The sequence below is a fragment of the Podarcis filfolensis genome, assembly GCF_964270895.1.
Source record: "Podarcis filfolensis genome assembly, chromosome: 12".
In the NCBI taxonomy this organism is placed as follows: Eukaryota; Metazoa; Chordata; class Lepidosauria; order Squamata; family Lacertidae; genus Podarcis; species Podarcis filfolensis.
Window position 1 is genome coordinate 28,550,535 of NC_139614.1, and position 12,780 is coordinate 28,563,314.

Genomic DNA, 12,780 nt, shown 5'->3' on the forward strand with positions numbered 1-12,780 from the left:
GTTTTAATTCAGTTTCTTTGCTAACACTGAGTCTCATCCTTTCACAGTGCAAATATGGACTTTTCTCTCATCACCACTTCAGCTCAACCTCAAATTAATGAGGGCATTTTAAGATTTTAGCATATTCTTAATAGCATCAAGCCACGGAGACACAATCACTTTGATAACTAATCAGATTACTTTGTTTTTACAAAACAACGAAATCTAATTTATTTGTAGGCCCATCTGGACTAAGACTGCTCAATTTAAGTTAAATTAGCAATGATAGACTGCTACTGGCCTTTTCTTTCCCAGGAGAAGAGGTTGATAGACAGCTGTGCAGAGATGCTATCTATCCAGTCCCCATCGTCTGCGAAGTTCCATGCCCAAAGGATTGTGTACTCAGCACATGGTCTGGATGGTCCTCCTGCTCACACACCTGCTCTGGCAAAACCACAGAAGGAAAACAGATGCGTGCTCGCTCCATTTTGGCATATGCAGGTGAAGGTAAGGTCACTCCTTTCAGACGCCTTGGCATATTATTATGAATTCTTAATGTTACCTTTTAAACATTTGCAGAAATAACAGGGGACGATTAGAAGGAAAGTGCAGCTTTAACACATTGTCTTTAATACGATTCTGCACTACTGTTGGTATTTTAAAAATACTGCTCTGCGTTTTCTAACTATGTTTTACATTGTTAGTATTTGTTTTAGTGCATTTTGAGATAAGGTGGGTTTTTGTTTTGTTTTAGATAGATTTCCTTTAAAATTTCCTTTAAGCTCCCATTTTCAAATTAAATTGGACTAGGGACTCTGATGCTACATGTGCACATGTGCAAGGTCTCAGAGTGTTGTAAACAAATAAGATTAGAGTCTTTTATGTTGTTTGGGTGGTTGGCATGCAAATGACATCCATGAATTAAGGTGTTCTGCACAGAGCTAAACGACATGCATAAGCCGTTTGTGGGTTCTGCTTGTAATTGATATAATAGATACACAAGCAGCTACTCTATTGCTGAGTTAACTGTAAGAAAGCAAATTCTAGTTCTAATATAAATCAGAATAGTACCTCCAAGCCATTCAACATCAATACCTTGCCATGAAAGGCCTGCTTCTAAATGGACTTTGCAGACACCACAACCTTGAAAATGGCTTCTGGACATTGCCAAGACATAGCCATGTGAAGGTTTGCGCAGTTCCCTTTCTTTTTTGCTGGAGTCTTTGTGGAAGGCATCCCTCGTTAATTGCATCCTGGTTTTGTGGAGTGCCCCTTGCCGGTGCCACTTGGAAAACAGAAGTTCCATTGTATATACTTAATTTTTCATGGGCCACATACACAAACAAGAGTTTTATTATAGCCATCCAGGTCCAAGGGAGTGGTAAAGCCAGAATGAACGACAGGACAGGTTCATAATATTAGTATAGCTCTATACTATATTCATATTGCCAAAATAACACTCCTGTCAAGGGCATGGTGATCAATAGCTATAATTTCTCAGCATTTTGGAGCACGGGAACATAGAAAGTCCTTAATACGATATGTTAAACTGAACGTTTTTTGTTAGAGTGTAGTCTCAGTGTCTGGAAGTGAACACAAAGCCTGGTCCCAAGTAAAGAGAAGTTAAGCAAAAAGAAAACAAAGCCAAAAAAATAAACTTTGATGGAGAAAGGTAGAAAGCATGCTGAAAGTTAGGCTTTTGAGTTTGCTTACTTCTTACATCCTTCGTGGTGGCTGCATTTATACTGTTGTGCTTTATATTGTGATGATCATTGAAAGATGTGTTACTTCTGGCATACAGGCCCCTTTTAGAGAAGTAAGAGCGGAAAAGGCTTCAAAAGACTTTTGAGTACATATGGGAAATGCTTGAGTTCTTGGCTGTGAAAGGTGCATGTGTGATTTGTCCCAATGAATGATCTGGAGGCTCTTGAAGCTAAGCAGTCTTTTATATGATTTGTGTCTTTATGTAAACTATCCAGAGAACTTTGCTGGATGGACAGGATACAAATGCAATGCATAAATAATGAACAAATATTCTGCATGGGAACCTTCTGGGAACAACATGTAAAAAGCATGACACATGTACGAAGAGTAAGTTTTATTAAAAAAAAATAGTTGCATGTGTGATTAAACGGATTTACTTGGACTGTAGGGACTGCATAACATTTATGAATAAAACATCCTCCAGAACTGTAATATCATTTTCAAAGTAGCTGACATGTCACTTTCACTTCTCAGATTAAATTCCGAACTGAAACTGTATCAGTTTAGATTATAATATTTAGGTTTCACTTCAATCAAATCTCTTGTCACCACCATGCCAGTAAATCCATTATGCAATTTTGCCATGTACTGCCTGACAGAGAATGGCTGTCTCCTCACCTTCAGCAACGCACAGCATTGTTTAAGCAATTCCAGCAGGACATACAATGTTTCAGTGGGAAGCAACCTCCTGGAGAGCATTACCAGATTTGGATTCCCATAACAGGTTTTTTCTCTCTATGTCCACAACTCAGTTAGCAAAGAAGATAATGATGAGAGGTCAACATGAACCCTTTGGTGGAGAGCAAATTTTAAAGAAGCTTAAAAGTTGTAAACGTTAGGGATGCCAAATAATTTTGATTCAGTCTAGGATTTGCTGTGAGCCCCACTTCATTGATCCAGTCAAACCAGTCCTCAAAACAAAACCTAGATCTGTGGTTTAGTTCACAGCTCTACAAACCTTTCTGAGGGCTGGTTTGACCATCCAGGGCTTGCTCTCTCCCTTCCCCCCCACTTTTTGGGGGCTTAAACACTTACACTGCTTGGAGAAGCTTCAAAGCGCAACATCTCTGCATTGTCAGGTAAAAACACATTAGTACATCATGGGGGCAGCCATCTTGTTGTACATACGATCACAATCACTTATATTTTATGGGATAGTGGCAAGCCAAGGGCAAACCTTGACTACCATTTCTGGTTTATTTGGAGAAAAGCAAGCCTGGGTTCAGACATTATGGAAAGGTGGACCATGGCTTAGCTCCCGGCAGCATGGCAGGAGCAGGAGCACAGGAGGAACAAAGTACCTACAGTTTTAGCAATGTGTAGCAGGATACTACTACATGTTCACATTTAAACCATAGTTTAGTTTAACTATGGATTGACGTAACATGCATACTAGTCCTATATATGTACTTTAAAGTATATCTTACAATATTAAGTTCCACTTTTCCTTCTTCTGCTGTGCTTGGGCCACTTATCTGACCTGTTCTACTAGGGGACCATTGAGGGGCACAAATCCACCTCTATAATTCAACACTTCAGTTACCTTCTCCACCTACCAAGTCCTTGGCATATGGCAAGCTATAAATCAATTTTTCAAAAGCTTGTTGAACAGACTTTGACTTTTCCAGGCATGGGTTCTTTGGCTCCATGATTTATGAGACACAAATCAGCTCCTGAAATGTTCCATGCTTGGTGCTTAAATTTTCATGAAGTTAAGGGCATGAGGGACATGCAGAGGCTATTTAAAAATGGAAACTTAGGCCTTTAAATGCCTTTATGTTAAAGCACTGGGCATGAAAAGCATCCTTTTGGTATCCCACTTTGGAACCCTTCATGTATCCAAATATACTGCTGAATTTCAGCAGTGATTCTCTGGGAGATAGTGGAAGCCAAATTTAAATTAGTGCAGCTCTTGGAAGGTAGAATGGGGAATAGATTTTTGGATTTGGGAGAACTATGCCAGGATGCAGACGCTGGTTTGGGCACTGCCAACACATGCCTAATCTCGATTGTCAGCAGAAAAGCCCTTTGGGCTGGAAGCATTTCAGTTGTAGATGCTTAAGTAGCTTGGCTATGTAAAATAGTAGTGGGGATATGTTTATGTAAATCCGATAACTGAGGAGGGAAATTGTCATCATTCCCAAAGCAAAGGCTTATCTGTAACTTGGAAGAAATTCTCAGTGTGGAAACTTTTCCTGATACAGTCAAGTACTTGCATCTCATTCTCTGCTTGTTTGGAAAAACAACAACTAAATAATTGATAAAAAAAAGAGATGCTGATCTGCTCTCAGACATCAAGCTAATTTATTCCAGAGATCATGAAAAACGTAGCCTGAAAATCTAGAAAGACAGTGAGCAGCATAATGCTACAAATGCTGAACTGAACAAATTTCACATTTATACATGGCCATATCTACTTGCAGATATCCTGGTGTGTGGTCATCTGTTACAAATGCTTAGCTTGGGCTTGATGAGGCAAATGACCCTCACCTGTTCCAAGCCTCCTCCAGCTGAGGAATAACACACCTCTTCCCAGAGCTAGCGAGGCCCACCTGGCCATCTAGGGAGCTGAGCTGTGGGCCCTTGCCTGACTCAGCCTCCTAGAGTGCCCTTCCTGCTGCTTCCTACACTTCGGAGCCTTCCATGTTCATGAAGACAGGGGGCCCTCTGGTGATGGGTTCTGCTGCTCTGCTTCCTGTGCACTGACCCCCATCCTCTTGCCATCCTCTGTTGCCCCGTGAGTACTCCCTTCCCTGCCCCCTGTTTGCCCTGGTGTGTCCCAGACCCCGCTGTACCCCTCGCAGGGATCCTCTTCTTCCTTGCCCGTCATTCTGCCAGTTCATGGCAATTTAACCCTCCCCTCCACCTTTCCACATTCTGCTTTTCCAGTCTAAAGCAAGTTCCTATATCTCCCACTCTAGGTTTGGTTCTTAGTTCCTGACACTGCTTAGGTTTACTGTTGGGAATGAGCTGTATTTCAGACCAGAAATCAAAGAGGCATTGAGTTCTTCAGCACTCTCTATAGTGTGTATGCATTTGATTCAAATCTCCCATTTTAGTCTTGTTTGCCTGAAATCTAAATGGCTGGTTCATGAACCTCCTTACAGTCTTGTCTATTCCTGCCTGGATTATATATTTTTTGAAGGAAGCTTTTTCTGAAGTCTTATCACCAAAGTAATTTTAGGCCTGAAAGCATTTGGCCGATTAACTACTCTAATGAATCAATTAATGCTTTGATAGCAGATTAGCAACATAGTTCCAATTAACATTCAGTGTGGTTGTATGGGTGTGCTCCTTCAGCTGCTAATGGGTGTTGAGACCGATTAATTTTAATTAGTTGAATACAAAAGTCACTGGTTAGCATCCCATATATGTAAGAGAAAGATTGTGCTATCCTCTAAGACTGTTGAATGTAAGTTCTCCTGGTTATATCTCTAGTCCTTTCTACTTGCTTGTTACAGTCACTTGTGACATAGAATGCAGTTCTAAACACATTTACTTGTAACCATGTCCTGTTGAGATCAAAGACATGCTGTGTTTTTACAACTTCATTGCTGTATAAAGTAGCAGCAGTTCTGAGATTTATAACAGTGCTCCTGGGTAAGGGACTACATTGATGACTTCCACATCCATTAGGGTTGCCATATTTCAAAAAGTGAAAATCCAGAGCTTTTTGGTTTTGCCCAAAGTTGTTGAGGTATTTGTTTGTTTGTTTTTGCAAAATCCCAACAAGAAAATTGAGTTTTTGAGCTATTTTTAATGAAAATTGCGACATGGGCTGTCATATGTCCAGATTTTCCCAGATATTTCAGCCTGGAAGCTGCCTAAGGGGGCTAAACGCCGGCTATGTCCAAAAAAATCCAGATGTACGGCAACCCTAACACCCATGGACTCAGAAAGTGTAAGCAGACCTCAGAATCAACCAAAAATATCTATTACCTTGAAGAATCGTGTCCTGGAAGCCTTCTAACATATACCTGTTCTCATGTGTGGCTGAACCATGACTGTTTGCCAATAAACATTTAGCTGAATGTAGCACTTGGAAAGGGGAGCAGTAATGGACATAGACACAGAGATCCACATCTGGGGAGAAAAGCAATACCGTATTTTTCGTCCTACAAGGCGCACCGGCCCACAGGACGCACCTAGTTTTTTTGGGGGGGGAATTTTTAAAAAATTATTTCCCCCCCACCAGCCGCAGGGCTGGGGCGGGGGAAGCTCGAGCTTCCCCCGACCCCAGCCCCCAGAACAGGCTGCCGCCCGCAAGCCTTGCGAGTCCGCGGGACCTTCCGCCGGGCGCGCAAGGCTTGCAAACATCTGCCCGAAGCACGGGGCGTGCTCCGCAGCGTCCTATAGGCCAAAAAATACGGTAATTTAGTTAATAACAACACCCGGTGAGTTTTGTGGCACCTTAGAAACAAACAGATTTTTATTTTATTCTTTGACATTTATGGCCCAGCAACTTCTTTGCCAGTTGCATGGAGTATATTAGTGTTCAGATATATCTGAATTTATATACACAGAGAGAAAGATAGGTACAGGGGGGGGAATAAAGAAATGTGGCCAAAAGGCCATAAACTGCAAGGTGCCTGTGATGTTTCTGTATCAAATGTATACAACACAAGCCCAGTGACCACTCACGGCAGTGGATTTTGGAGATAACACAGCCTTCTAACTTTGTTGTGCTAACTGAAGGCAAAGCCTCGTTCTTTGTTTTTATTTGTTTAGTACTAAACTAACTTACTGATCAATTCTAGTTTGGCAATGGCATGGTAGGACCTCCTTTGAAGTAGTCAGTTGAATAATGTTGGCCTTCTCACTGGTTCCTGAATGTTGTCATTCTTGGCCTTTTCTCTTTTTTGGAAGGCTGACGCTATAATACATACACACACAGTGTAAGTTTTAATACCAAATGCCTCTACAGCCACTATGTCTAGCCCAAGTAGACAATTGTATGTGCAGTTTTAACCCATGGTTTGTTGTAGTCTTGCATAATAAGTCCCCACGGTTCTACTCATTTGCCTCCAGGCCTATTAGGGCTAGATTCGGAGGCAGACATCCAGAGCCCCCAATGGCGAGAAGCCTCCTCAACCGCTTCTCAAAGACTCTTCCAGCTAGTTTCTCTCTGGGTTCTTAATTTTTAAAAAGTTGCATGTGCACACTGTGTGTGTGTGTGTGTGTGTGTGTGTGTGTGTGTGTGTGTTTTGGAACTGCTGGTCTCAACCACTAAAGTGCATTGGATTTTTGTTTTATTTCTTTTGACATTATACACTAGATATAATAACAGTTAGTATTAAGCAGCTTTTGGATAAGAACCCAGCATGCCCTCTGGCCAGCTGACATAAAATTCTTTAAGGGGGTGGTGGTTCAGTGCTGAATAGTAAATATGTTCTCATCTTCCCAACTTGCTGAGTTGCAAAATATACTTACTGCTTGTAAATAGCCAAAGTTCATCCTAATAGATCACCAATAGATTGCCACCCAGTCTTTGCAAAGAATGACCTACCACCTGCTGAGGTAGTCTGTTCCACTGTTGAACAGCTCTTGCCATTAGAAAGCTGCTCCTAAGGTCAACCTGAAAACTCCTTCCCTGCAATTTCAGTCTAGTTTTGGTCCTGTCATCTTCTCAGTCTTCTTTATGACAGCCCTTCAGATGTCTGAAGACCATCCTGCCCATGCCTTACCCTAACCTTCTGTTCTTCATGCTAAACATGTCCAGCTCTTTTAATCATTCCTCGTTGCTCTCGGCATTTTCAATTGTGCACTGAGTGAGAAGGGCAGTAGAGAAGGAGTGGAATATGAGAGCACAATGATGCATATTTCCTATTAATAAGCCAAGATACGTTACATCCAAACCTGGGTCTTAGGCCTAGACTAGTTTTGAAGGGGTAAACCTTTATTTGGGCTGTGTCATTCAAACTGTAGGTGAGGGCCCACATGATTGAATGTTCTCTATTAAAAACTAACACCTGCCCATAGAAAACTAGATTTCAGGGAGAAGGCTAGGCTGGAACCTTTCATCCTTAGTTTTCTTTGTGTGCAAGGGCTGATTTATTTTCTATATAGAGGAGCATTTAGACATGTGAGAGCCCCTAACCTGCAGTCTGAAGTATCACAGTCCAAAGAATTGTAGGCTTAACACAGCGAGAACTATGACATAGTACAGGGAAAGGAACCTGTTGCCCTCCAGATACTTCCATCAGCCTCAGCCAGCCTAGACTGTGGCCTGAAATGATGGGAGTTTGTGATCCTCATCCCTGTATATCAACACATTGCCTTCATTTAAATTTCATACCCTGAGAACAAAGAAGTGAAAACCAAGTTTGTTTATTGAGCTTGTTTTTCCTAAATTATCGTCGCAATGATTTTCTTCCCCTGCCACTGTGCGCTTGCTTTTTCCAGGAGGACTTCAGTGCCCAAACAGCAGTTTGCTGCAGGAAACACGGAGCTGCAATGAACATCCATGCACAGTGTATCACTGGCAAACAGGACCTTGGGGACAGTGTGTAGAGGATGTCTCTGTGTCGGCATTCAATTCTTCTGCAGGCTGGAATGGAGAGGCCACCTGTGCTGTTGGGATGCAAACAAGGAAAGTCATCTGTTTGAGGGTCAACGTGGGACAAGTTGGACCCAAAAAGTAAATATAATAGAAATTCTGGTACTCAAAACCTTGATTGGCCAAACCTCCTAATTATTTGCCCTTTTCATTTTTTCTCTGTGTAGCTCCATTATAACATAGCCTACTAAAATGTGTTTTGTCTGAATTTATAATAAAAATGAACGTAACAATTGAGTTCCAGCTCATGCAATCACAACGTCTCTCAGAATTGTTCTTTGTTTCCAAATTTGCATAACAGATCATAATGTTTACATTTTGCTGTTTGAGTAATGCAAATAATAAGTTAATGACGGTATATAAGGAGTACAATCTTGTGAAGCAAAAAGAAATATGTTGCTTGATCCCTTGAACCACCATGTTAATCTACTTAATAAGTTTTTAAATAGGAGGAGATGTACGTGAAAGTGTAAATGAGAACCATGTTTTAAACTCTTTTTAATAGGAAGGATTATTGTGATATGACAAGATCAATATTATTGGCGTAACTTTCAAAGTAACAGACTTCAGCTTATATTACTTCAGTTCAATTTGACCTTGAATAAGGTGGAAAGCCATAAATAGAGGAGAGAATGGACGGATATAGCTATAGAGCTATAATCTCAGTAGCTTGCTTTAAAGGCAAGATAGCAACTAAATGCAAATGTATAAACTAGATGAAATCAGGCATCGACATTGAATGACCAAGCATTTTTATTTATATGTTATTGGTGAGCATTTTAGGATGTTTTTACACTTGCTTTTAATGTTTTTGTTTTTGCTTTGAGTTCACCTTTCTGGAAAAAAGTGGCTAATAAATATATTAAATAAATAATATGGGTCATTAAAGCATGGTCAGATGACCAGCTGTGGTAGGGACAAGACAATAGATCCACCATATAATGTAAATTTTGTTCAAAGTTTTTGATAATCAGTGACACATGGTGAAATTGCAGCTCACCTCATGGATGGTGAGGGTGTCATGTGTTCCCCAGGAACTGAATAGATGTGGATTCCTCTTCCTATTCATGCACACAAAAAAAGAAGAGTTCTGATTTCAGATAAAAAATTTCTACCATGACATAGCTAGTTCATGTGTGTGTGTGTGTGTGTGTGTGTGTGTGTGTACATGCACGCACACATATAATTTCATCCAAGCTCCTGGTCATCACAGAACAAGGAATCACCCACACTCAGTTATGTGATAGGTTTGGTGATATGACAAATTATACAACTTTGGTATTGCTAAAAAATACATAGGGAGCAGAATTCCTTTGGTACCTCCCTGTGATAACTGAAAATCAGGTGGAATAGCTCTCTTGTCATCATTCAGCCCTTCTTGTGGCTTTCAATGGAGAGACACCCTGTACTATTGGGATGCAAAGAAAGTAATCTGTAAGGGAAGGTTAAAGTGGGGGAAATGGACAGTGTAAATGGGCCATTCCCCCAATACTGGTTCTCCTGAACTCCTTCTTGATTGGGTCCCTGCCCCCCCCCCCAAGTTCACATATATCTCCCTGACAACATGTTCATGCCAGTATAATAGTTTTTAATGCCTGCATTTAATGTGGCCTACCACTTACTTTTCATTCTATCCTTTGTCACTGCCCATTTTAGGTGTCCTGAAAGCCTTCGTCCTGAGACCGTTAGACCTTGCTTGCTACCCTGTAGGAAAGACTGCATTGTGACACCTTACAGCGATTGGACACCATGCCCTTCATCATGTCAAGAAGGTAATTGTAAAAACCAAAAAGAGGGTGGGAAGGGGGCAGGCGTCTGGGGAAGAAGGACTTTGGCAAACCCAATCGCCCTTGAATCCAATGTGTTTTGACTATACACAATTTTGGCTTTAGGTGTGATCCACAGAATGTAACTCTTGTTTAAAAACTTGGGTGTATATTCAAAAATGGCTTTTGTCCCTGCACCATACTGTAATGAAGTTTCCACTTTGGAAGATTTCAGTGAGACACAAAACAATTTCAATCCCCTCTGGATTGTGTCCACTCAGTCACCAATGTTTATTTAAAATAAGCTCGATCCACCATGGTTACTGTGTGGTGCTCATCAGATTTGGATTACAAATATTTAAATATAGATTTGGGCCCAAGGCAAATTAAGGCCTCCACCTTGTGGTGGGGCCTCTACCAAGACTACCTTTCTCCTATTTGCTGCATTGGACTCTTTACAGTTCCTTTATCACATGATATGGGAGGAATAGCCCTCTTGCCCAGTGCTATTTTTCTCGAAAAAGAAAAATCACCATGAATCCTTGTTCTCTCATAATGGCAATGGCGCCCACCTGATAGATGCTAGAACTGAGTTCCAGCAAGTTCCAGCTGGGAAAAAACCCTGCTCTTGCTTACCATGAGGAAAGAAATAGTGCTGATAGCATACATAGCAGGAGAACCCTAATGACTTCTGTATAACTGTGGCAGAAGGAGAGAGAGCAACGTATAGAGCAATACTGTGCCCCAAAATATCATTGGCAGGCGTGGGATACCCCTGTCCCTTAATTCGACATTCATGCCTTCATAACTTCCCAGACAATGAAGCCTTCAGAGAAGTCTCTGCACAAATGGAGTCCATAAATGAGCAGGAGATCACACGTATTTAAGGATCGCCTGGATTAAGCTGTTGTATGTTACTCTGTGCAACGGTTGCTATGCTTAGTTAGGTTTCTTTTTTTTATTCAATAATATCTTATTCATTCCTTTTGCTTTCCTTTACCTTATATGATCTCAGAGTGGGTTACTTTGTACAATCACATCTGAGTAATACAGCAAGTGCATGCTTCTAATTTTAGAGCTAGCTACCTCATCTCAGAACCCCACAAAATGTTGGGAAAGGAGGTGCATCCTCAAACCATACTACAAGATATACAGGGATGGAGCAAGGTGCCAGTGAAATGCCACTACAGGAAAGGCCCTGTCTCATGTCACTGAAGAATGAACTTCCCTTTATGCAGGCACCAAAAGAAGGGGCTCCCCTGTAGATCTCAATACATGAGTGGACTGGTACAGAGAGGAATGCTGCTTCATATATTTGGGTGTTTAGAGCTTTATAAGCTAGTATGAATGCTTTGAATTGGATTTAGTAGCATATAAGCAACCTGTTCAGGTTCTAGACAACCTATGTAACATGCCTCCAAAAAGCTAAGCCAGTCAATATACTTGCTGCTATATTCTGCAATAGCCAGTGCTAACTTATAAAGCTTCTGAACTACCTTCAGATGTAGTCCTATATACAGCACATTACAGTAATTTAGCCAGGAGGTACCAGAACATGGATTAGTGTAGCATTAGTGTAGGTTATCATAGTCTATGAATGGTTGTTTTGGCAAAGCAGGCATAGCTACTCATAGGTGCTTCACATCATTGATGACATTTGGAGCTCCAGTAAAAAAGGTGGATTACCCTCCAGACGATGTACCTGCTCCTTCCGCTAAGTGCAGCCCCAATTCCTGGATCCACAGCCAATTCCTAGATTCCTGGATTTTGCTGGGATTCAGCATGACTTTATTGGTCAATATCACAGCAGTCTAGCACTTGCACAGCCTGTTTTGATGACACAGAAATAGAATTGAGTGTCATCTGCATATTGATAATATTGTACCCCAAATCCTCCAATGACCTCTCCCAGAAGCTCAATATAAACGTTGAAGAGCATCTTTGTTTGTAGCCTGCCCAGCCTGAGGGCTTGAAGTACAAAACAGCACTTAGTAACAACATGGAAAAATTAATGTAAAACATACATATCGCTCACCGTCTGGCATAAACCTGGCCATCAAAACCATCCTGTTTTGATGGGCACAGGTGTGGTGCAAAGCCATCATTGCAACAATGCTTTCACAATTTGTTTTCTTACTGCCCTTCTCTGCCTTTCTTTAATTCTCTGTGTTCTGGGCAATAACTTTGTTGGTCCCTTTTGACTTTTTTGATCTTTTGATTAGAAATCCAACAGACAGGGGCCTCTTACGTTAGTAGGTCCAAAAGTTTAAAACCATGGGTCTATATATTTTTCCTATGAGCTCACCATGCATTTGTGATTTGTCTTGGTATTAGTTAAGCTTCTAGGAAGGCCACATTTAAATGAATGGAGAGTTTGTGATATAGCAGTATTTGATGAATTGCACTTTAGGGACATGGTCCAGAGGTGCAGGTGGCTTCTGCCCTCCTTATAAGCCATAAAAAAATGCTTGAGCAAAGCTTTCCTTTTATGCTTTCCTTTTGCCTATTTTCTTGGAAGATGGGAATAAGAAAAGAGATTGGTGCTAGTGGTTTCTTTTAAGGTTTTGGTTTGAACCAACAACTACATTCAAATTATAAGTATCTTATTTTAGCACATACTGCCAGATGTTTAATGCTTACTGCATTCTGTAGCAATTCCACATCCTGCATTGTAATTATAGTTACAGAACATTTTTTTCCCTACTGACTTAACGT

The 12,780-nt window shown here is 41.0% G+C and overlaps 1 protein-coding gene across 11 annotated transcripts in view; it reads left to right on the forward strand.

The window, feature by feature from the left end:
- The window catches only part of THSD7A (thrombospondin type 1 domain containing 7A), a 269,106-nt gene that overhangs the window by 179,336 nt on the left and 76,990 nt on the right, over positions 1-12,780 (forward strand). For all 11 annotated transcript variants that reach the window (XM_083578447.1, XM_083578449.1, XM_083578446.1 and 8 more), the window contains 3 exons: positions 295-486; positions 8,146-8,380; positions 9,956-10,071. In XM_083578447.1, coding sequence (XP_083434573.1) covers positions 295-486; positions 8,146-8,380; positions 9,956-10,071 — 543 coding nt within the window. The remainder of the gene's footprint in view (positions 1-294; positions 487-8,145; positions 8,381-9,955; positions 10,072-12,780) is intronic.